Here is a 24,028-nt window from a genome sequence, read left to right as displayed (position 1 = left end):
TTGGTTTGAATTGCTGTTTTTTTTCTTTTTCTAGGTAAGTTTTAGCTCTGTTGGTTGTTAATTTCTTTCGGATAGTTCTCCCAAGTAGTTCTTTAAGTTTTATTTTCTGATTTGGATTTAGTTTATAAATTTTGCAATTATAATTTTAAATTATTAATGTTATTACAATTGATGAATATATCTGTGAAATATGTTTTGTTATTTTATAAGATTATGTATACTTTGTTTTGTTTTATCCCCGCATCAGGGTCTTTGTACCAGAATGCTTAAAATAAATAAATAAAAATAAAATAAATAAACTAAAAATGTCTTCAACATGGCAAAAAGTAAAGACATTTTTAATCTCTTTTACATATTTTTATTAAAAGTGTAAATTTATCAGCTTTTTTTTTACAAATTTTATATTTTTATTTGTTCTGGGATTGTCACCGGTGAACTTTTAGACTGTTTTGCATGTTTTTGCAGAGGAGTAGCCTCAAAGAAAAGTCGTCTCTACTGTGGAAGACTGTTGTTCCTGGTAATTGGACATGGCAAAAAGTGAAGACATTTTTAGTCTCTTTTACGTATTTTTATTAAAGATGCTAATATGTATTCAGAGATTTGGAAGGCTGTAATTAGTAAGAGGAAGGAAATAAGAAATAATGAAGAATTTAAGACATTGTTAGAATGAAGTAGAATATGAAGGAGTGACATAGATGTTGATGAGAGATAGTGATGTTAATAATGTAATAATGAATGTAATAATAGTGATGTTGATACACTGAAATATTATTAGTTGGAGAATCAAAATTTTAGTGTACTATAAAGAATTCAGAAAAAAAAACATTTGAAAATGATGTGAAGGTTAACTGATTTTTATTTTCAGTTTTTGAATGTTTCTGTGGTTGGTTGGAAAGTTTGAATTCACATTACTATGAAAATAGAAAGAACTATTTCAAACATTTGAAGGTTTTTGGAAAAACAAAGCTTTGGAAGTTTATGATTTTGGCAGATAAAAAATAATTTATTTTTGAGTTTAACTCTTACATATTATTTTGTTTGAACTGAATGGAATTTAAGTTTGTATGGCTATAAATTTTATATCTTTAAATTTAATTTATAAATACATAGAAAGTATGTTTTTCTTACCTTTGATGGTAAAATCCTGTGTGTACTGCGTTCAGGAACTATCGGATATGCGAGATCCAATTCTATGTTATATTCAGAACTGCATGGAAGTTTAGCAGAAAAACTTAACTAAAAATTTTTTTTTCAAAATAAATAAATAAATTTATTTATTTATTTATAAAAACAATTCTCTCGACATGAAAAACAAAAATACTTACACTGGACTCAGTTAGTTCTACTTTAACAGCATCTTCTTTCATATTTTTGAGTAGAATGGTAATAACAACAAAAGCTTCTGTTTGATACCAGTCATATCTATGTTATAATTAAATTTCTTTTAAATATTTTCAAAGTTTTAAATGACAAATTTGATAGAAAAATTTTAAGTTTTTATTATATAGATTAGTATTTTAATTCTATTAAATGGTGATCTAAATGATTTTTGCTAAACAAGTGTGCATAAAAAAAACTCTGTAAAAAGTCAAACTTGTTTATTTTTACAATATGATCCTTCAAGAACACAAAATTTTCAATTAGTTTCTTGTCTCTAAATTATGGAATATGATCCACAGTTGACAACTTTTCTGATTTTAGTCTTGATGCTGGTCATCAGAAATTTGAAAGTGTTCGGAATTAAATTGGTAGAGTTTGGCCTTGCTAATTGTTTCAGTTTTCCTTCATTTTCAGCAGACCATCTTTTTTCATGCATCTTCTGTTTCAGATGGTGCCACAATTTGTTGAATGGTGTCACAATTCAGTTTGTCAAAGCTAAGAAATATTTGCAACATTGTTCTTTTTGCTGAAGTAATGGACTCTGTAATCCTCTAGCATGGAGATTGTATCTGTTGCATAATGTGCAGCAATGTCTGCAGGCCCTTCTTAATATTATTTTTTGTTGATGCAGATGCAAGAGGTGGTATAAATGCTTCAAAACTTCCTTTTGGACCAACTGCTACCTAAATCAACATTTTTTGAGATTTTGCATGATGTTTAAATTTTATCTGTTGATTAACCTCAATCCAATCCTTATAATAGTATGTATTGTTCACAAAGCAGCCCTTACCATCAAAGGTAGAATATGACTCTTCGTCCACAACAATGCCCTGTCCATTTGAACTTGAAAACTGTCCTTGTGCATTTTTCACAGCAGCATCTTTCGCAATTCAAGTTTTGTTTTTTTTTTCTATATTTGGCTGACTTTTGCTTCCAAAGGATGTTTTCCTTGACTAAAATGTTTTCAATATACTGATAAGCTATTTTAAACTTCCAAGTTTCCTTATGACTGTCAAACTTTTCCAATTGCCTTTCTTTCCAAAGACTCCCTTTTGCTATCTCTCATTTTCCACCAATTTCTGGACATCTACCAACAGTCTTACCATTTTCTAGTCTTTCTATGATGTTGTAAACTGTCTTCATTGCCGATTCCATATCCACAAGACACACAACTGTAAAACTTCTCTCCATTTTCTCATGTTATTTGTGGAATTTATAAACTACAATTCTTCTTTGCTCTTCATCAAGCTGTTCTGTTTCATTTACATTTGTAATATTATTGCCATGACAACATGAATTTAAATGCATGAAATCTGAGCAACAATCTATGCTAGTAAATACTAAAATTTATTTTAGTATATACTAGCATAGATTGTTACTTGATACTTGATCATTAGTTGATACTTTTATACAAAGTTTTTAACTATATATTAGATTTCTAATTTTTACTTAATATTTTTAATTACATATATTCATACTTAATAACAGGCATCATTTGCTTAACCATATATTAGTAGAATGTACTGTACTTTAAAAAATAATAGAGGATGATGATAAAAGATAATAAGTAATTCATACAAATAATATTTTATTGGGTTGTTTGGAAAGTTCGTAGCGATTTTTAAGAGAAATAAAAGAAATTGTTTTAATACTAAAAATATACTTTTATTCCATTATGTATGCGCCATTGTTTTTAATGACGTGTTGCCATCTATGGGGCAGCTTCATGATACCCTCTTCGTAGAACTTTCCAGTTTTTTCCGCGAAAAACTGATCCACGTGGTTTTTGCAAGCTTCCAAAGTATCAAAGTTTTTATCATGAAGGGAATTTTGTAGAGAACGAAACAAATGGTAGTCCGACGGGACAAGGTCGGGTGAGTAAGGGGGGTGGGGTAAAACATCCCAGCCTAGTTCCAATAATTTTTGGCGTGTTCGTAAAGACGTGTGAGGTCTGGCATTATCTTGGTGAAACACAATGCCTTTTCTATTGGCCAGTTCTGGACGTTTTTCTTTAATTGCCATGTTCAGCTTATCCAATTGGGAACAATACTTATCAGAATCAATTGTTTGATTCTGTGGAAGCAGCTCGTAGAACAGGATTCCTTTCCAATCCCACCAGACAGTGAGCATGACCTTCTTTGGATGAAGACCGGCCTTTGGAGTTTTTAATGGTGATTCATTTTTCTTACCCCACGATCGTTTTCGGCTGATGTTGTTATAAATGATCCACTTTTCATCACCTGTTACTAAACGCTTCAGAAAAGGGTCATTTTCATTTCGTCTTTCAAGAGAATCACAAAGGAGATGAATCCAAAGATTTACTGAAGTCGGAGTATCCAATTCTCTTGAATGGAGATGCGATCCAGTAAGTTTTTTTCCGTTAAGTCGTGAGGTATCCAAATGTCATAACGATTCACGTATCCGAGCTTCTTTAGATGTTGAAATACAGTACTGTTTGATGACTTCACTATGTCTGCAATCTCTCGAGTTGTGTAATGAGGGTTTTCATCCAATAATGCTTTGATTTGGTCCTCTTCAATAACTGGAGGTCTTCCTGAGCGAGGAGCATCTTCAAGGCTGAAATTACCTGTTTTAAATTTTGCAAACCACTTTCGAACAGTTGATTCTGATACAGCACTCCCACCATAAACATCACATATCTTTTTTGCTGTTTGTACAGCATTTTTGCGTTTACGAAAAAAGAAAAGAAACAAGTGTCAATAATGCACGTTGTTCGCATCCATTTTTGCAATGAGCCAAATTAAATGCTATTTGAATAATCTTAACGGTTTTTTTGTAACAGACGCGTCTCAAGGTCATTTATCGTAATATTCATTGGTTTGTACAATTCTAATCATTTTTGCGTCAATCGGTGTCTCAACTGTCGGCTATCAAAAATCGCTACGAACTTTCCGAACAACCCAATATTATATTGAAGCTTTTTTTTATTTAACTATTACAAATAATTATTATTGTAATATCAATAAAGTTATCATGTTTCAGTGAAAAATTGAAAGCATTATTGAAAGTTTACTGGAAATATTCTAATTTGTATATTTGTTATAATAGCATGCAAATAAATTAATGTTACAAAACACAGATTTTATTTTATGAATTTTTATTCAAACATGAAGTAATTCTACTTAGTAATGTTTTTCTCTATTCTGTAAAGAAAATGTAATCATTTGCTATCTAATGCTGCCAGCAGTTTTATTATATTAGTTTATATACAATTGCTGGCAATACTAGATAGCAAATGATTACATTGCTGTAATGTAAGATTTGGAAATGATCTGATCTGTTTTACACAATTTCTTTAATTGTATGGAATGAATAAACTTGAATATTAACCAATAGCATCAGTCACTGATCACTTAGTTGTGGCAAGTTACTTCAGGTTTCTTCCTCATTTGTTAAACACGTCACCACCATTATAAACAGTGTTATGAAGCTTCACATTCTGGTATTGGAATATGAGGAAGTTCACTACAGTAATTATTAAATGCATGTTTCTTTACAATTAATATATGCTATAAAAATTAGCATAATTAATGGAAAAGTCATTCTGCCACCTAGCAAGAAAAAATAAAATAAAAAAATTCACATACTGCCTGACATATTAAGTGAAAACTGCTGACATCATTAGGGAAAGTGTCGATTGGTTTAACTGAAGTGACATCATGCGTGAAATTACTCTCAAGTCAATTCTTTCCACAGACAGACTGTAATTAATTAAGGTCAAGTGTAACTATCCCTCTAATGTTTAAAACTTAGAATCATCAGTCATATATAGATTCATGTTTTCACAGGTTGTGAATGGGATGGTTACCTCATATTACTCTATGGATGCACAGAGTAATTCTGATTACTGATATTAATGCACACACTGACTATGTTTATTAGAAAATTATGGGAATAATAGTATAAAAATTAGAAGTAATTTTCTAATATTTAAAATTCCTTATTATATATAATGTAAATTTAAAAATTATTTAATAATTATTTTTATAATTTTACCGTAATTTAGACTTTGAAGTAGAATCATTTATTTTAGATGCTGCTTCTTCTGATCTGACATTGGAAATCTCAGATGCATTTTCTTTCTGGATATATATGTATGAAAAAAAAGGAAAACAAATTATATTAATATTAATATAAATTTTTATAATATGAAAAGCTATAATTTAGCAATTTTATCTTTTCGTATTTTAATTTTCAATAAATATTAAAACAATTTAACATCACTATGTAACAATAAACAGGCTACAGACTTTGATGATTCTGATAAAATATATTAATAATTTTAATAACTAAACTTGACTAGTTACAATGATTACGACCCATCAACTTGAAATTAAAATTGTTTACAAATATATTAAGAAGGAAAATAATGGAAATAATATAATTTTAGCAATATCTTTAATTAAAACCCTTTTCCATTCATTTAAATTATTATAAGCAAAAAGTTTCAAATTTTGCAAATTTATTATCATTTTAATTTTTAAAATATAATTTAAAAGTAATGTACAGTGGTGCCTCACTCTTCAAATTTAATTCATTCCAGGAGGCTGCTTGAACCCAAAATCAATTTTTTCCATTAGAAATGATGGAAAGTGAATTAATTTATTCCCTGGCCCCAAACGATATCCATTTTGATAAACTTAAAATAGCAAATATACATAATTTACGGTAAAAAATAATAACAATAAATGCCATAATAATAAATAAAAAATGAAAACAATAGATAAAATGCACAAATATTTCTTAATAAAACTTCATTTACTGATCACACACTGCTGACTTTGGCATCTTAAACATGGCTGCCAGATCTGTCACAAATGTAACACTTTCATGCTTCATGATAGGTTCCTTTTTCACCTCAATTGTCAATACAAGCTTTCTTGCAGGCTTCAATGCTTTCACACACACTTCTCAGATGCCATTTTTAATAGGTAGGGATCATATGGGTCGAACAGAAAGCTTTTGTTTATTTTTAACAACTATCATTACTTAACATAAATGGGTAATTTAATTAAAATAATTATGAACTTTAATGCATTATTGCTAATATGAGATTATAATCTTTGTTTAAAGGCTTATTTTAAACTTTTTACAAAATTAAGTTAAAATGTCTTCAAATAAAAAGCATATCATGCATATTAATTAGAGTTTATGTAACAAGGTTCCTACTCAAATGTTTGTTAAATTCCCTTGCATTCCCTGACCAATTTTGCACAAATTTCCTTCCTTTACAGTATGGCACACTAACAAATCCCATATAGTCTGTTTACAAAAATATAAATTTATTAAATTTGTCCCTTAATAAATTTCTCAAACTTTATAAAATATTAATAAACTGGCAAAAGTTCAGAAACTGTTTTGTTACACAATCAAAATTATTAAAATGAAAAATGATAAAATAATTTAAATTAATAGTATTATTTATTTATCATTTTTTCATCAGTTCATTTACATTGGCTCTAAAATTTGAGTGTAAATTATAATTGTGAGGAATTTGGAGAGAGTTAAAATATTAAAAAAATTTTTTTTTACCAATGCTAGATTATTAAGAGTATTACAGATTTTGCTCTCAAATTCATAATACTCCATAATTAATACAGCAGTTTTAAAATTTAAAAATGATAGCTGATTTTTGTACTTGACTTAAACAATTAATATTAGTTTTAAAATTAATCCACACTATCAATAAATGTCTGGAATAATTCCCTGAACATAAAGAAAAAATACACAATATGATCACAATATAATTCAAATTCAAAGTTTATTAGTGTAATTTGGAAGAAAATTCCAGTTACAAGGGGGTGCATTGACTTACAAGTATTAGTAAAGTAATATAATATATCTTCTGACAATAAATATATTTGTTATGAATATTATCTTCTATTCATACATTTCTTCAATTAAGTAACATAATATAAAAGTAAAAATAACAGTAAAAATAAAATTAGAATCATTCGTTAAGGCTCTCAGCTCTTAATATATTTAATAAAGAAATGGTATACAGTACTCTGGTAATCATAATTGGACCCATCTGGAATAATTTTTAGCAGAATTCTTGCATAGTTTTACTGACTGACAAGGTGGAAATAGGTGATCCATTATCACCCTATCTATTCAACTTTATGATCCATGACTTAGATAATCAATTTACGAAAGAGGAGGACGGGATTATTGTGGACAATCTGGTAGTTCATTCAATACAATACGCAGATGATGTGGTATTGGTTTCACCGACCAAAATAGGTCTTCAAAGATAATTAAATCTAATTCAGAGATACTTTTCGCAGATGGGATTGAAGATCAACCCGAATAAAAACCATATTATTGTGTTTCGAAAGGAAGGTAAGCTGGCGAGGCAAGATCATGACTTTTATCTGTTAAACGAAAAGTTGAAAGTAGCTGAGGAAATATTATATTTGGATGTTCTTATTACCTCAACGTTGTCATTTGGAAAACACGTTCAACGGATGAAAGTCAAAACATATAGAATAATAAATAATTTAATTAGTTTGTTAGTAAAACTGAAAACCAACTCTATTCAAATGCAGTTTCAACTCTTTTCAGCGCTGGTTTTTAACTCGATTTGCTATGCTCTTCCACTATGGGGGCTGGACTGGTTATCCTACTTTAAAAAAATTCAATTGTTATTCGTAAGAAAAATCTATAGACTAGATAAGGCAGTGCCGGAATATGCGATTCGCCATGATACCAATAAGATGTTATTAGAACCCTACTTGGTAATTAGGACCATGAAATATGATCACAATATATATAAGGTCTGATTTTGAGTGATTTTAAAATATGATCTTACAATGCATTAGAAAAAAAAGTTGTGTGTGTTAAATTTGACTTACTTATTACAGCTAAAACTGTAAAAAAAGTGTAAAAACTAAAATTAGCTCATTTGATATGGTTGTGCAAGATTTAACTGCTTAAAAACTTGGTCTTTAGGTATAGTAAAATAAAGCTGATAAATAATATTTGCATATTCTTTACATTTCTATCAGATACACCCCAGTTATTAAGTCAACATTTCACTAATACTTTTAATATTCTATTATCAACAGTGTATCTTTATTTAAATTGTAAGAGAGAAACTTAAATTAATACAACTTTTGATAAATTTGAAGAGCTACATGCGTTTAAGGACAAAATACCCCAATGGTATGCATTATCTCTTTCTCCGGTAGACACTTTAATAAAAGAAAACTTTTGGCAGACTCCCCAGAGTAGAATTTAATTAATATATATATTAATTAAATTCTACTGGAGAAACACAGATATATATATAAAATATTAAGTGTTTCTTAAAATAATGTCTTTGTTTTATATATTTTCATTTAATTTAAATGATTTTATATGTTTTTAATTTAAACTTTAATGTGTGTTTTAATAAATATAACTATTACAAAAACTTTTTTTAATTTGTACAATATAATATACAATAGAGTTTATAAAAGAACAATACTTCTTGTTCTTTTATAAAGTCAAAAATTTCTGTTAACACATTTGCAGACCTGTAGAGATCTGTGGACCATACGTTGAGAAATCTGCTATCCAAATTAACTCAAATACTTGAATATGAAAATTTCTATTGTTCAGCACCCAGATTGTGAAAAAATTTTCAGTGTTTTCAGTTTAATGTTTCCAATGACATCAGATAAGGAAAGCAATTAAGTATCTCAGGATGGATAGATCAATGGGAGAAGCAGTGTTACATTTGGATAATTTGCCAAGGATTTTCTACAGGAAACTGACCCTATTTGGGTGTTAGATATGTGAAGATAGCTCCAGAAAACTCCATGTGACCAGCTCATTGGTGAGATCCGAGCCTGCAACCAACTACCAATGTTTTGTCCACTCAGCCATTGATGGGGAAAGCACATAAGGGAGCCAATATTAATTACAGCCCCATACCCAGCTTACATTACTTTAAAATTCCATGTAATTTAAAAAAATATAATGTTTTAATCAAATCATTAAAATTATAAATGTATGTAATTTTTTCCTATGAACTTGTTAACTTAATTTAACTTAAATAGTTTAAAGGAGTGCTTTAGAGAAGTTAGACACAATGGCATGTTGGGAAAATAATTTCAATAATATGAAAATTTTCTTGCTAAATCTGAAATTTTCCATTTAAAAATATTTTTTGGCATTTATTACTGGAAGTTCATCCTTAACTGAAATATTTGAGTCTTATAAAAATTTGTTCTGAAGTCATTGTAATTTTGCATTTTTGATGTCAAAAAAGTCTGTTAATCACTGCCTGTGCTAATAACAATAATAATAATAATTCATGACATTGACTTCAATTTTATTTCTATTAATCAATGCATTACATCAAGTTTATAATTGTGTAGACCAGGGATAGTGAACCATTTTGATTCTGCCTACCATATAGAAATATACTTATCTTTAAAAATGTTTATGCATGCCAAAGTTTTCGAGTTTGAATACCGATATTCAAAGAAATGAGATGATCTGTTTTAATTAGAATAAATGTAAAGAAGTTGGTTGGAGAAAGATGATCAGGTGATAAACTGAAAGGATGATTAAAAAAGAAAAGTGATGAAATGAAATTGCATGATAAGTTGCATGCCAGATGATTTCTGATGTGCCACTTTGGGTGTGCGTGCCACAGATTTGCCATTCCTGGTATATACCGTATTTTACAAACTATAAGACGCTAGGGACTATAAGACGCACCTGAATTTTGGAGGCAATTTTTCGAAGAAAAAAGTGCGTCTTATAGTCCATAAAATATGATACTATCCTATGACGACGATATGTGCTTAAATTAAAAGATAACATTTTTTCAAATGTTTTAAATTAAAAGAATTCTTTTAATCTAAAATATTTTTATGTTAACTTATCAGTTTGCAGTTGCATGGCAAATTGTATTATTAGCGTATTTAATTATTCATATGATTTAATTCAAATTTTCCAAACTATGTAGTAATAATTATTAATTGGTTCATAAATTATGATTTTATTTTGTGTGCAATAATTTTGGGAAAATTTTGTGTATGTTTAGAAGTAAGATTTTGGTCCTGAAAATATTCTGCAACCCTGCTTGTAAGGTGCATTGCACCACTTCTTACTGCTGGCAGACAGCTACACTTGGTCAGCCATATTGTCAGCAAACAAAATCAACACGATAGCCAAGAAACAAATTCCCTGACTTTTTGCAACTTTCCTGATTTTCCATAACTTTTTCCAAACACTAATGAAGATCCCTGACTTTCCAGGTGGGTAGAGACCCAGTTTATGAGTTTCAGAAAGTATATAATACCATTCAAAAAGTAAACAAAAATTCATAATATAATGAAGAAAATGTTTTGAACATGTCAAATGTGGTTTAAAAAGTTCTGTTGAGGAAAATTTTGAACTAAAGAATACAAAACATATGAGGTAACCAAAAGCTGTCAGCAAAGAAAAACTGCAGAAAGATATTGTTAAAAATTGATGAACAAATTACAATATACATAACCAAACACATCAAAAATATAGCAAAAAATCACTGAAAATATACAAGCATAATGCAAGAATGAGATGACTTCGACCCATAACAGATTGTATTTACACTTTCAGCACAATTTATCATTGCTTGCACAATCAAACTTTTTGAAGCAGTTTGAACTTTAAAGCATTTGAAATACAAGGTACCACTGTATTCACTTTTCTAATAATTAGGAATACCACAAACAGCACATTTTTAATCCTAATATTTTTTATTTTACAATAAAAAAATATACATACAATGAATCCAAAATGCTGTCCATTATATGAAAAATATACAGGGTATATAATAAAGACCTTATAAACCCAAATAACTGATGAATGCAGATAGCTACAGTTATGAATGGGATTTATAGTTATAGTAAAGTGACTATATGCTACAACATAAGACCACTTACAGTGCCTCTAGCAGCACAGTTTAGAAGTTAGCACTCTTATCTCAAAAATAATGCATGATATGGAAAATAAATCAATTACAAAGTTGTAGAGCATCTAGTATAAAAAGGCATCCTGTGTACACAAGAACTGTGAATAGAAAGCATGAAATGCTAATGCACATCAAAGCAAAGACAGTAAAATATGTATTTCTCATTTTCATATGTCTTTTTTGCTGCATTCATTACTGTGTGTTATATCATACACTGATGTGTGAGTGATGTGTGCATCACTCACAAATCAGTATATAAGGACTACTATGCACCCTATATAATCAAAATCAAAAATTGACTATGTTATTTAATATGTTAAATGCACATTATTCCACTCTTAAGAATATGTATCAAAATATACTAAAATATTTTCCACTTTCCATTACAATTTATAAATTAATTTCAAGTAAAATCATAATTAAAATATTTAAATTTGGTACTTTACCAAAGCTCCATTTTGTTCTTTCAATTTTTTTTCACACTTTTGAATCCATTCATTGCATTCTTTCTCTGAAAAAGTAAGTAAAACATAAATTTATTTTTCTCTAGTAATAATTATGGTAAAATATTATAACAAATAATAATTTAATTTTAAAATTTCTTTTGTATGTATATATAATAAAACATTCTAAATAAAAATATCTTATTTAAAATACACAATTCATATTAATGAAGCAATATTGCATCAAAATATAATTTAAAATTTTTACTAGCAGGTGAAAGTAGAATTATAAAATGCACAGTTACTTCGGACATTACATCACATGTACTGATTTATAAAATCTATTTGGTTGTTCAATCAAATTGATTTTAAAAACTAATAATTGATTTGATAAATAATAAGAGTTTAATAACTTGAAACAAAATGTAAAATATATGTAGTTAAGTCAATAAATCCTTAGACTCACATAGTTGAAGAAACAAAACTATTAAAGGTTTTTCTAATAAAATACTTTATTATATACACATTTATTTTTCATTGTACAAGCCATTTTGCTCTACACACTTTCTCCAGGAGCAGACTAGATTTTCAAACACCTTTTTGAAGAAAGTTAGAAATTTGGTCACTTCTTTCATTTCATCAACCGATGAAAAGTATCTTTCAGTCAGGTGTTTTTCCAGCTCTCAAAATAGAATAAAATTGCTTGGAGTGAGATCTGGGCTGTTTGGGATATAGGCGCTCTTCTAATATGCATTCTTAACTGTCATTTTTGTGACAATTAGGGTGGACAAGTGCACTGTCATGATGGGAGGGGAAAAAAAGAAAAACTACTTTTGATTTCTAACCAGTATGCATACTTCACTAGTTCTGAGGATTAGCTACTGTTCATTGTGTTTTGTAAAGGAAATCAGGCCACAAAGGTAGAGTTTGATTTTTCTTAAAACTTGTGCAGTTTTACAGGGGAATTTCAAGAGTAGCTAAATAAGCAAGATGGCCACAAAGCAAGGTTTTACAGTATATTTCAATAATGATCTTACTTATTCTTACTCTTACTATTTTATATAATATAAATTAAAACATTATGTATTATCATTGTAATTTTCCAAATGAAATTAATTTATTTATGTTATCTATAAAAAAACATTTGTCATTATAGCATAGATATAACGTCTGAAATTTTTAACAAATTATATTTCTGAATTCTAAAACTCAAGAACAAAAGTATATATTTTCATCATTTTACAGTTTTACAAAAATTTATAATTCATTAAAAGAAATTAGTTGTAATCTAGGAACATATTAAATAATTAAATAAAAGAACAAGGCAGGAGCGAAGAAAAAGAGAAAATTACAGCTTATATTAATAATAATTTAAAACTACTTTTTAAACATAATATAGAATAATTATTATAATCTTGTTATAAAGAGCAAAAAACAATTTCCAAACCACTCACACAGAGTTTAAATATAAAAAATCAACTTTAAATTTAACATTAAAATTTTAATATACTAAAATATGAATTGTTGTTATATTAAATTCTAAATTTTTTTAAAATTCTCTTTTTAAAGAAAAAATGATTTTTTAAAAGTTTTATAACTCACACTCACACAAATATAATATCTAATCAATCTTATTTAATAACATAAAAATAAACTTTTACCATTAAGCCTTTGACAATTTGTAAATGAATCTATAGCTTCCTGGTATTGTTGCAAATGAAAACAAGCTATTCTGAAATAAAAATAAAATACATAGTATAATATCTGTGTGTATATTATATATATTATTGGTTTGCTTTAGTAGTACATAATTTAAAAAATTTTAATTTTACAAGGGAAGCTTTTAAAAATTCTAATTGTCTATCAGTTGAATATGATTGATGACATACACATGATCTCTGATGGTACCCAATAGGGGTAGAGATATGCCATTTTACATGATAAAGTAAACCTTAATAAGTTTATTAATGCAAAAAAAAAATCAAAATCAGTTTTTTTGTTGCGCCACTATCAAAGCAAAGCAGCAATATATCTGTACATATATACAGGAGGATGCAAAAGTAGGTATACAGTTGAGAATCTGAGAAATACAAATGTTTGGTTTTCATTATTATTATGTGTTTTATTATTTTGTATTACTTAAATTTGTACATAAAAATAAATGTTTTTTCTTCCTATTTTCTCCCTCTATGTTTTTTCCATAACAACTGTATTCAAACACCTTTTTGAATCTACTTTTGCACCCCCTGTATATCATTTAAATTGTGTAAGTTTAAATATTTAAAGTAAATGTATTATATTTTTTATTTATAATTTATTTTTCTATTATTGAGCTTCCTTATGTCTATTCATTACAAAAAGCTATACTTCTAAGACATAAATTGAAAATATAAACAGATATTAGTAATTATTTATGTAAGCAGACATTATTATAAAACAATTGGTATTTGGCGGTGGTCCCCAATGGACCTCACACTGAATGAGGTTCCACAGCTGTTTTATGGGTGAGAAATCCAGTATGATCCACTCCATCTTCAGCATGTTTGCATCCATTGTTTCATACATTGCTGGATGGTACTCATGTCATGCCCAACACACATGGCAACTACAAGAATTGACAAACCAAGGTCATACAGCTCCAGGATATGGTATCATTCCTCAGCCATTAACTGATGGTATTCTGCTTGTTGTCATCTTCAAGGCATTTTCTATACTTCTTCAAAAGTTTGGCTACTTTGAACCATTGTTGATAGCATGTACGGCCCAAGCCAGCTACTGGTCTTTAGAGCCTAAAACTTGATATCGCTTGACCTATGTGTACACAAACAATCATTTGCCTACCTTTATCATTTCTGCATGTCCAGCAATTTGCACATGGCTATGTGCATTCCTTTGTGGTGTTGCAATTTCACTTTTGAGGAGTCTATGTATTTTCACCTCTAACAGAAATTTGTCAATGTCTACAGAATGTGCATGGCAGTATGTACACAAGTTCCAGCAAAGGAAATAGGTAGGAGAAGCATTTTAGAAATAAGAGCAACATTACTGATAAGCTCAAAGTAGGCAGACCAAGAACAGCTGCCAAGAGTATTAATGAGGTATTTATCTGAGAGGATCTGAGAGGACTAACAAATAATTGTAAGGAAAATAATACTACAGTTATGCATAAGATACAGTGCTATAGAGACATAGATAGGCAATCATAGGTATCATAACATTTGTTCACCATGGTTTCCATGTCATCTGACAGTAGAATACAAACACATCTGAAGCTATGCTCAGAGTTACTAGCAGTGCATTAAAACTAACAAAGCAGATTTTCTGAATAATATTGTGACTGATAATGAGGCTTAGTTCCATCACTTTAACCTGGAAATGAAACACCAGAGTACAATGGTGATACACACTTAGCCAGGCTAAAAAAGCCAAAAACAATTCTTTTGACTGGTAAAGTTATGGGAACCATGTTCTGTGATGACAGGGAATGCATGTTAATTAATTTTCTTTCTAAAGGCAAAACTATTCTCTTGTTTTATGCAGTTGTTGAAGAAACTGCACATAATGAGATCAAAACAAATGCACCATTATCTTGCAATATGACAATACACATCCTCCCACAGTAGGCCATATAAAATGCAGAAATGAAAAGATGGATGGAAAGGTGTTGTCTCAGGCACCAATACAGAGCAGAGTCAGGGCTTTATGAAGGATAACTCCATACAGCCCCAACTTCATCCTGCTGGACATTATCTGTTTGATCCATTACAGGATATTAGGTTTGAGGACAATGACACTGTCAAAATGGAGGTTTGTAGATGGTTACAATGTAATGGATAAACTTTCATTGCAGTGGATTCTTCAAATAGCAGAAATGTGTAATCTGTTCAACCAGTTATTTCAAAAAGTAAAATTATGTGATATGTATTTATCATTACAAACAGCATTAAATTTAGTATACAATTCACATAATTAAAAATAGCTGAAGTCTTATGTTGCATATTTTGTGTTTCAAATATTTTACAACAAATTGCATTAGGATTCTTTAAACAATTGATAGAAAAAATACAAAGCTTCACATATTCAAGATTATAAAATGAAAAACTAAATTTACCCTTTTCTAAAATTTTCTCTTGCAGTGCATGATCCAAGTTCCATTGCTTTACAAATATCACTCTTTACCTCTAAATAATAAAAATAAATTTAAAATTACAAAAATTTATTGAATAAAACTTATTAAAAACAACATATTCAAAAATTTTATCTTACCATTATATTTTTTCATTTCAAGATATATACCAGATCTTTCGTAAAAATAGTCGGGATTTTGTGAATCATTTTCTATTGCCTTTGTACATAACTATACAAAATAAAACAAAGAAGAGTGTAATTTATTAAATACATAATCATATATTTCATAATTTAATATTTATAAAATAATTATCTGAGTATATTTAAAAACTAAGTTTAATAATTACATCTAAGGCTTCCTGATAATGTTTTTCTCTACTTGCTTCATTTTCTTTCCTACAATAAAATAAAAATGTTGTAGCAATCATTTTATATAAATAATCTAAAAAATTACCTTTGACTGTTAGAGTAGAAACTGAAAACTATTAGAGTAAGTAGACTTTAAATTATTGGATTAGCTAGCAATTAACAATTAATTTACCAAATATTATTTATTTCAAATTTTTTTTCCTTACAAACTGTAATGATTTTTTTTACAGAAGAACACAAGTTTCCAATGATTCACTTGACTGCTGTTTTCTTTCAACTGTCATATATATCTTTTTATGATGATATAAAATTTGGTTTAGGAAAATATCAAATATTCATAATTACATAATTTATAAATATGAATTAATATATGTCTGGATTTGTATTTAAACACCAAACAAACTAAACTGCCAAACCATAGTTCTCTACTTTTATTATAAGTTTCAGTCAAACCAATGTTTGCACTTTGTCTAGTACGAATAAAAGATTATTATTTTCATATATAGGGGAAACACAAGAACCAGTTACTTCTTATGAAGTAGTATTGAAAAAAAAATCCTGTTCATTCGCTCTCTCTCATATGTATTATTTGTAAACTGTGTGTGTATATATAAGTGCATGTTTGTGATTATATTTATACTATATATATAATATTTGGGGGTATTACATGTGTTTCTACACAGTTCATCTTTCCTCAACCTCGGAAAGTATAAAATTTGGACATTTCTTTTATAGTGGTTAAAATTTTATTAGATTATCAAGCAAATATTTAAGAAATGATGTATGCAAACCCTAATACTGTTTCAGTTTCATTTCATAATAATAGATGAGAAGTGAAAAGAGAATAATCACGATTTATCCTTTTTTTTGCTTCTATTCCATTTTTTAAAGTCTCAATATATAATTTGTTCAAACACCATTATTTTCTAGTCACAGAATTGGTTTTTGACCAATAGGAAGCAGGAGAGAAAGCAATCCATTTGCAGTGGGCATGTTGGTGAGGAAAGTAGTGGAATAGGAAAGCAACGATTGAAGGATTAGGCAGCAAGGATAATGAAGTATGATTAACAAAAAAAAAAAAAAAAAACACATTAAAAATATTTTTTTCTATGAAAGTAGTCAAAATTGTGGGAAAATTGAAAAATTGTGAGAGAGCATCGAAAAAGTATTTGTGCCTTGTTTAACTTGTATGAAAGAAAATCCACCGAGGAGGGAAATATTGTAATTTCTAAAATGCATCTGAGTGAAATAAAGTTGTTGATTGGCTAGTAATTTTTGGAGTCCGTGGATGTGGATGTGAGAATTCCTGGAAAATAATGGTGTTTGAACCAATTACATATCGAGAGAATAATCAATATGTTTTGGCAATAATTACTTGAATTCTATAATTTTTTCTATAATACAGTGATGACTTAATATACCAGACCTCGAATCCAATAAATTTAATCATGATGCTAGGACTTTCTGCCACACATACAAACAACCCACATAATATGGCAACCATTATTTGTCAACTTACTGTTATCTTACTCAGACACACCTATTTTGTTCTGGCTTTTTCTCAAAGATTAAGCTGTGTTTACATAATGGCAAGAAAAAAGTATACAACTGAGGGAAAAAGTCCTGTAACAAATGATCTTTTTGAGCTTCAGTACAGGAGCTCTCCTACTTATGAATGTTCAACTTACAATCAATTTAACATCTAAAATTTACATTTCATGCAGATTCTGAGGGTCTCTTGCTGGTTGTGGGATGACATGCACCACATGCATACACTCGTGCAATGCTGGAAATATTTCTTTTTCCCCTGGAGAAATGTTTAAGTGGTCATCTTGTATATGTTACAGTCAAAACTTGTTTTAAGTTAGAATGCGTTTTAACTAGTTGAAACTAGTTTATACTGGATGTCTTTGTTAAAAACCCGTTTTGTCTAGTTAAAACTAGTTTTAACTCAAATTCATTTTTGACTAGCAGTAAATTCTAGTTTTAACTAGACAAAACGGATTTTAACAAAGACATCCAGTATAAACTAGTTTCAACTAGTTAAAATGCATTCTAACTAAAAACTGGTTTTGACTGCAACATTTAGAGTGATTCGGGGTAAGATGCCCACTTTTTGATATTTTCAAACGGTGATGTCAGATATTGTCATGTGTTTGTATGATAAATCGTTGGGCCAATATTGAGTGCGGAAAGCTGTAGTTGGCTACTGATACCTCATTTTCTACATCCAAGAAGAATAAAAGCAAGATAAGAATGAAGTTTTTGTTGTGAAATGTTTCTAGAATCATTTTAAAACTAAAAGTTAAAATAGAATTTATTAAAAATTGCGGAATTAATGTGTGATGTAGTTAAGGTTCTAAAGTTTCCATTGTGAGTTACCGCCGATCCCGATCAGACACGCTAGAACACGTGACTCCACTAGGCATCTTACCCTGACAAATGGAAAAGATGCCACATTTTTCATGGGGTAACATGCCTATTTTTGTTAATTGAATTCCAATATGCCTATTTTTAATAAATTTTTGTTTTCTCATTTTATTGCAGGATATGCATAGAAATTATATAAGGACTTTTCAAAAAGGTTTTTGGACTGAAAAAAAGCTTTCAGCTAGCTATAGAGCATGTTAGAACTAGGGGAAACTTAACAATACTTATACTGTGCTGTTATACTTACTATGAAGTACTTTGTACTACATATGCAATAAATTAAATTTGGTTAAGATATTCGAAAATTAATTTTATGCAATTATATTTGTGATCTTACCCTAATGGCATTTGGCATCTCACCCGGATACTTAGGGTGAGATGCCTAAAATGCCAGACAGTAAAAAAGTCGTCATTGCAAACACAATATACAATTATTTTTCATATACTCCAAAGTTTTATTTGAAAAACATACTCAAGAATATGATATTTTCGTTAGAGGCCTCCAAAACCCAAATTATCGCTATAATTTCCTTCATAAGCAAAATGTTAGGCATCTTCCCCGAATCACTATACATAACTATTATTTCCTCCAAACATATTTATGTAGCTAAAATTAGTTTTAACTAATGTTAAAAGTTAAAACTAGTTTTCTCTAAAATTAAAACATGTACAGCAGTAAATTAACTAGACAAAACAGGTTTTGTCTAGAATTATTGCAAACCCTTTTGCAGTTAAAACTAGAATTTACTGCTAGTCAAAAATGAATTTGAGTTAAAACTAGTTTTAGCTAGACAAAACGGGTTTTAACAAAGACATCCAGTATAAACTAGTTTCAACTAGTTAAAATGTGTTCTAACTAAAAACAGGTTTTGACTGTAACATATATATGACCTTTGTAACTACCACTTATATTGACTTACAATTTATAGACTTATGTATCTGGTGCATTGCTTGTTTAGTTTAGTTTGAATAATCCGTAAATTCAATTTATAGATAATCATCACAGTGATGATATCAAAAATAACATAAGGAATTTTTCACAAAACATTTAAATTTTACATATTTTGTATGATTTAATGTTTATGTCATATCGATGTAAAAAGTGACATCTGTCATAGAATTCCTTATTTTCTTAGCGAAAGAAGATAATTTGCATTAAGATAATAGTACATATATTGCATCAACATACATACTACAGTTAGTGATAAAATTGATTTACGAGAAAGATGTTAATACAACTAATCGATAATTTGAATAAGTAACCAAATGTTTGAAATACACACAAAAAGTTGTTACAAAATAATGATTCACAGAATAAGAAATAAACACATGAAAGAAAGTCAATACAGATGAAGTTTTTTCAAGCTGGAAAGCAATATACAGTTGAGTCTGCATAAGTCAACACCCCCAAGGGGAAGTGAAAATGTGTCCAATTATCCAATATGATGACTAAAGCAAAGTTGAAAAAAACCACAATACTACAATTAGGAAAATACAGTAGTGCATTGTACCTCTCTGACCATCCATCATTGGCACTAAAGTTGGTTTCTACTCCAAGTACGTCAGCAATTTCCATTGCCTTTTGTTTCAGTATCGGTCCCAAAACGGGAAGATTTGATGAACGAATTTTCTTTAGCCAACATACGAGAGCATCTTCGACATCTTTGTATAGTGACTTTCTCTGGCATTTTTGAGACAGCCACGACGAAAATCCAAGAAAAAGTTTCTTAATTTCCTCTATTTTCTTCAGTATTCCCACCAATGTTGTTTTTGGAAGTTTTTTTTGTTTTGCAAATTTGGCTTGCGAAGTTTTCTTACATTCAAATTCAGACACAAGTTTGTATTTTTCCTTCAGCATAAGCGTTGTTAGCTTTCGGACACTCATTTCTAACAGAAATGTGAAACACGTGCTACAAATAACGCTTGACGTGAGAAAATCCAAAATCAGATTCTGCTGTGATGTTGATATAGATTGTATATTTTCTTTTTGTTTATCTGTTATTATTTTATACATAAAAATACATAAAATGTATTTTCCATTAATATGTATATATTAATAAGTAAGTCGACTCCCTCCTGAAAAAAATGAGTTCACACGCACTGTGTGGTGTGAACTCATTTTTTTCAGGAGGGGAGTCGACTTATCAGACGTCTAAACCAGTGTGGGACAGCAAAAGTATGTTGATTTATACAGTGGTGACGAGTTAAACGGTGTCAAGTAAACCAGAGTTTTTTAATATTAATGCTATGTAAGTCGGCCGGAATCACAGAAAACTGACTACTTAACCGACAGTGTCGAGTTATACCTATAATGACTTATGAAGACTTGACTGTACATTCAATATATGCTTTGTCGTCTATGTGATGTTTGCTTTTACTTTCCCAATTCTGTTTTATAAACAGAGGGAAGTATGGCAATCAGTCAAAAAATGACTCCCTAATATTTTTACATGTTTGGAATCAGGAGGCTGTGAAACATCGAGAAATGCAAAATCATTCAGGGGTTTTTTTCTTATATGGATGTTAGTGTTTGTGTGAGGGGCATGATTTTGTTCACCCTCTTTCAATCTTAATAATTCCTGTGCACTTTGTCAAAAATTTCTGAAAATTTGCAGGGAGATTTGTGTATTAGAGGAATTGATGCTGTTAAATTCTGGTGGTTGAAGATCAACAGGGTATGGAGATAAAGGGGATTGTATGTCATATCTTCAGTAGGATTGGACGTAATGAAGATTTTACTCATTATTAACATTAACAATTTTTTATAAAACCCATCTCTACCCTGAAAATTAAACTTTTTGCCATTTTATAATAATTAAAAATATATAAAGTTTTTTAAAATAAAATACCATAACAAATAGCAAATACCATAACAAAATTTTAATGTTTCTGGGAAAGTTAAGCAACATGTTGCTGGATATTTTAGCATAGAAAAAATAAATAAAAATTGTAGAAATAGTTTAAAATTCAATTTCTTTAAAAAAAAATCTTTCTTTCTTAAAAATAATTAATGAAACTTCACAGTTAAGAACAATAATGGCATAGCATGGCAATGGCATGGAGATTGACAAAGTATGGGAGGAAATGGGAGGGACTAAAAAAAGCAAGTAAACTGACAGAAAGGCTGTTAGAAATGCCTTAGGGGACAAAACATCAACACCTCATACCTGAATGTATAAATGTAAAAAAAGGTTAGTTCACTATAATGTTAATAATAATATAATTTGTAATAACTTCTTGTAACATGTAAAAAAATTGTAATAACTTCGTGTAACTTGTAAAAATTCCACTACAATAATTAATGTAATAAATGTGTTTTCTACCACTTATAGAAATGTAACATCTGATGAGGGGTGCAAGTTAGACCAAAAGATTGCACCTGAAATGCATAGTAAAATAAAGAATAACAAAGATAAAACCCAGTAGTCTTTGTCTCTGATGAAATGCAGTCCAGATAAAATAATAACAGTTAAACTTATCGTTCTTAACTGTGAAGTTTCATCAATTATTTTTAAGAAAGATAGACCTTTTTTTCACAGAAATTGAATTTTAAACAATATAAAGAAGCCGCACCATTGATATTACATATCTGTTACTTATTGTAGAAATAGTGTTATGAAGTATTTTGATAAACATTAAAAAAAATTTCAAAAAACAAGCAAGTAACTAAGCATTATCAAATAATAGCTCCTTTGAAAAGATTTGTTTAAACATTAACTTTTTCTGCATTCCATTAATTACCTTCTGTAAAATATATTGACGAAAAGTGTTTGAAGATATAAAAATATAATGTAAACATACTTTTATCTTCATATTTTCACAAACTGAAACAAATTTGAAACCATAAAAAAAAAAATATACTATATATATATTAGTTAACAATCAGTCAAAGTAAAAATTTAGTATGTTACAACCTATTTTGTTCTCATTAATTAAAGATATATGCAATTTAACATTTTCTTTCTAGTAAGATGATAGTATATTCATCAAGATCTAAGTAAACTCCATATGATTTTGATTAAAGCAAACTGTATAAATATGAAAAATTAGCATCTTTAAGCACTTTTAAGAATATTTATGTAAGTTCATTTCTTACGGAAACTAAACAAAGATAATGGAAAATTATTGCTTCGGAAAGAGATCACAAGTCACTTTTATACTGATAACTTTTTCACTATGCAAATAAGGATATAGAAGACATAGAAATATCTTGTAACTGGTACTATCTGTGAGAGAAAAGTGTAATAACAATGATCAAAAGGCATCATATTACAAAGCCACATAGCCAAGAACAGCAACATCTTACAACTATTAATAAATGCTGAATATATAACAGAAAAGAAAAAAAAAGTTTCTACTTCCAGCCTAAAGTTACTATTGAATACAATAAATGAGGATTTATTTATTTATTATGTACACAGGATGAAACGTCAAACAAAAATTGATCTTCAGCCCCATTAACAATTAAAATGATAATCCCAATAAAATACATTATATAAAATATACTGGCGTATTATATACAGCCACAAATAAACTGTAATATAAATGTAAATACTCACAAAAACATTCACACAAATAAATAATAAAAATGTAGAGTTGGAAAAGAATTGTACATTATAGAGAAGAAAATTTAAACCCAAATTACTAGATTAGGGTTTTTTGGCTACATTAAAGTCAATATTAATTAATTATATATATCCAAAATTTGATAAATTTGCATATACATAAATTATAGAAAAGTAAAAACTGTCAGGTTTTGTCCACAAATATAATTGATAATATTGTCAATCGATACAAATTTATAGGTCTATTTATAATTTAATAATTAAAATTTAGATCTCAAATAACAGTAATACTGTTACTCACTATAAGAATAAGAGCAGGATAAAAATAATCAACTGGAAAAATGAGGAGATTGGTAATTATCAAATTATGATCATATATTAAAATATATATATATGTGTGTGTGTGTCTGTCTGTGTGTCTGTGTGTGTGTGTGTGTGTGTATCAGTAATACACTTCATGTTATTACCAAAGGAAATGAATAAGGATATCAAAGATGTAATAATCACTGAGGATAACAAAAGAATACATTAATACCTCGGTTTTTGTTGACTTCGATTATCATTGGTTTCAGTTTTCATCGATTTTTTTCGCAAAAACTTTGTCTTGGTTTTTGTCAGCATGCCCAAGCGATCTTGCTGCTAATTTTGTGAAAACAAAGGGCGACCCATGCGTTTTACAGCTCAGTATGACATTATTTCTCGTTGTGTGAGCATTACCCCGCGACTGCCCACCACTGGCTAAC

The 24,028-nt window shown here is 29.0% G+C and overlaps 1 protein-coding gene across 1 annotated transcript in view; it reads right to left on the bottom strand.

Annotated features, from left to right (window-relative positions):
* The window catches only part of Sgt1 (suppressor-of-G2-allele-of-skp1), a 47,444-nt gene that overhangs the window by 17,428 nt on the left and 5,988 nt on the right, over window positions 1-24,028 (bottom strand). Inside the window, exons 2-9 of the mRNA XM_067278697.1 lie at window positions 16,269-16,317; window positions 16,060-16,150; window positions 15,905-15,974; window positions 13,455-13,525; window positions 11,797-11,861; window positions 5,398-5,483; window positions 1,326-1,422; window positions 1,129-1,236 (exon numbers count right to left, since the gene is read on the bottom strand). Coding sequence (XP_067134798.1) covers window positions 1,129-1,236; window positions 1,326-1,422; window positions 5,398-5,483; window positions 11,797-11,861; window positions 13,455-13,525; window positions 15,905-15,974; window positions 16,060-16,150; window positions 16,269-16,317 — 637 coding nt within the window. The remainder of the gene's footprint in view (window positions 1-1,128; window positions 1,237-1,325; window positions 1,423-5,397; window positions 5,484-11,796; window positions 11,862-13,454; window positions 13,526-15,904; window positions 15,975-16,059; window positions 16,151-16,268; window positions 16,318-24,028) is intronic.

The sequence above is a fragment of the Centruroides vittatus genome, unplaced genomic scaffold (genome assembly GCF_030686945.1).
Source record: "Centruroides vittatus isolate TY-2023 unplaced genomic scaffold, ASM3068694v2 contig_817, whole genome shotgun sequence".
In the NCBI taxonomy this organism is placed as follows: domain Eukaryota; kingdom Metazoa; phylum Arthropoda; class Arachnida; order Scorpiones; family Buthidae; genus Centruroides; species Centruroides vittatus.
The sequence above is the reverse complement of the archived record's forward strand: the minus strand, read 5'-3'. Positions and strand labels throughout refer to the sequence as shown.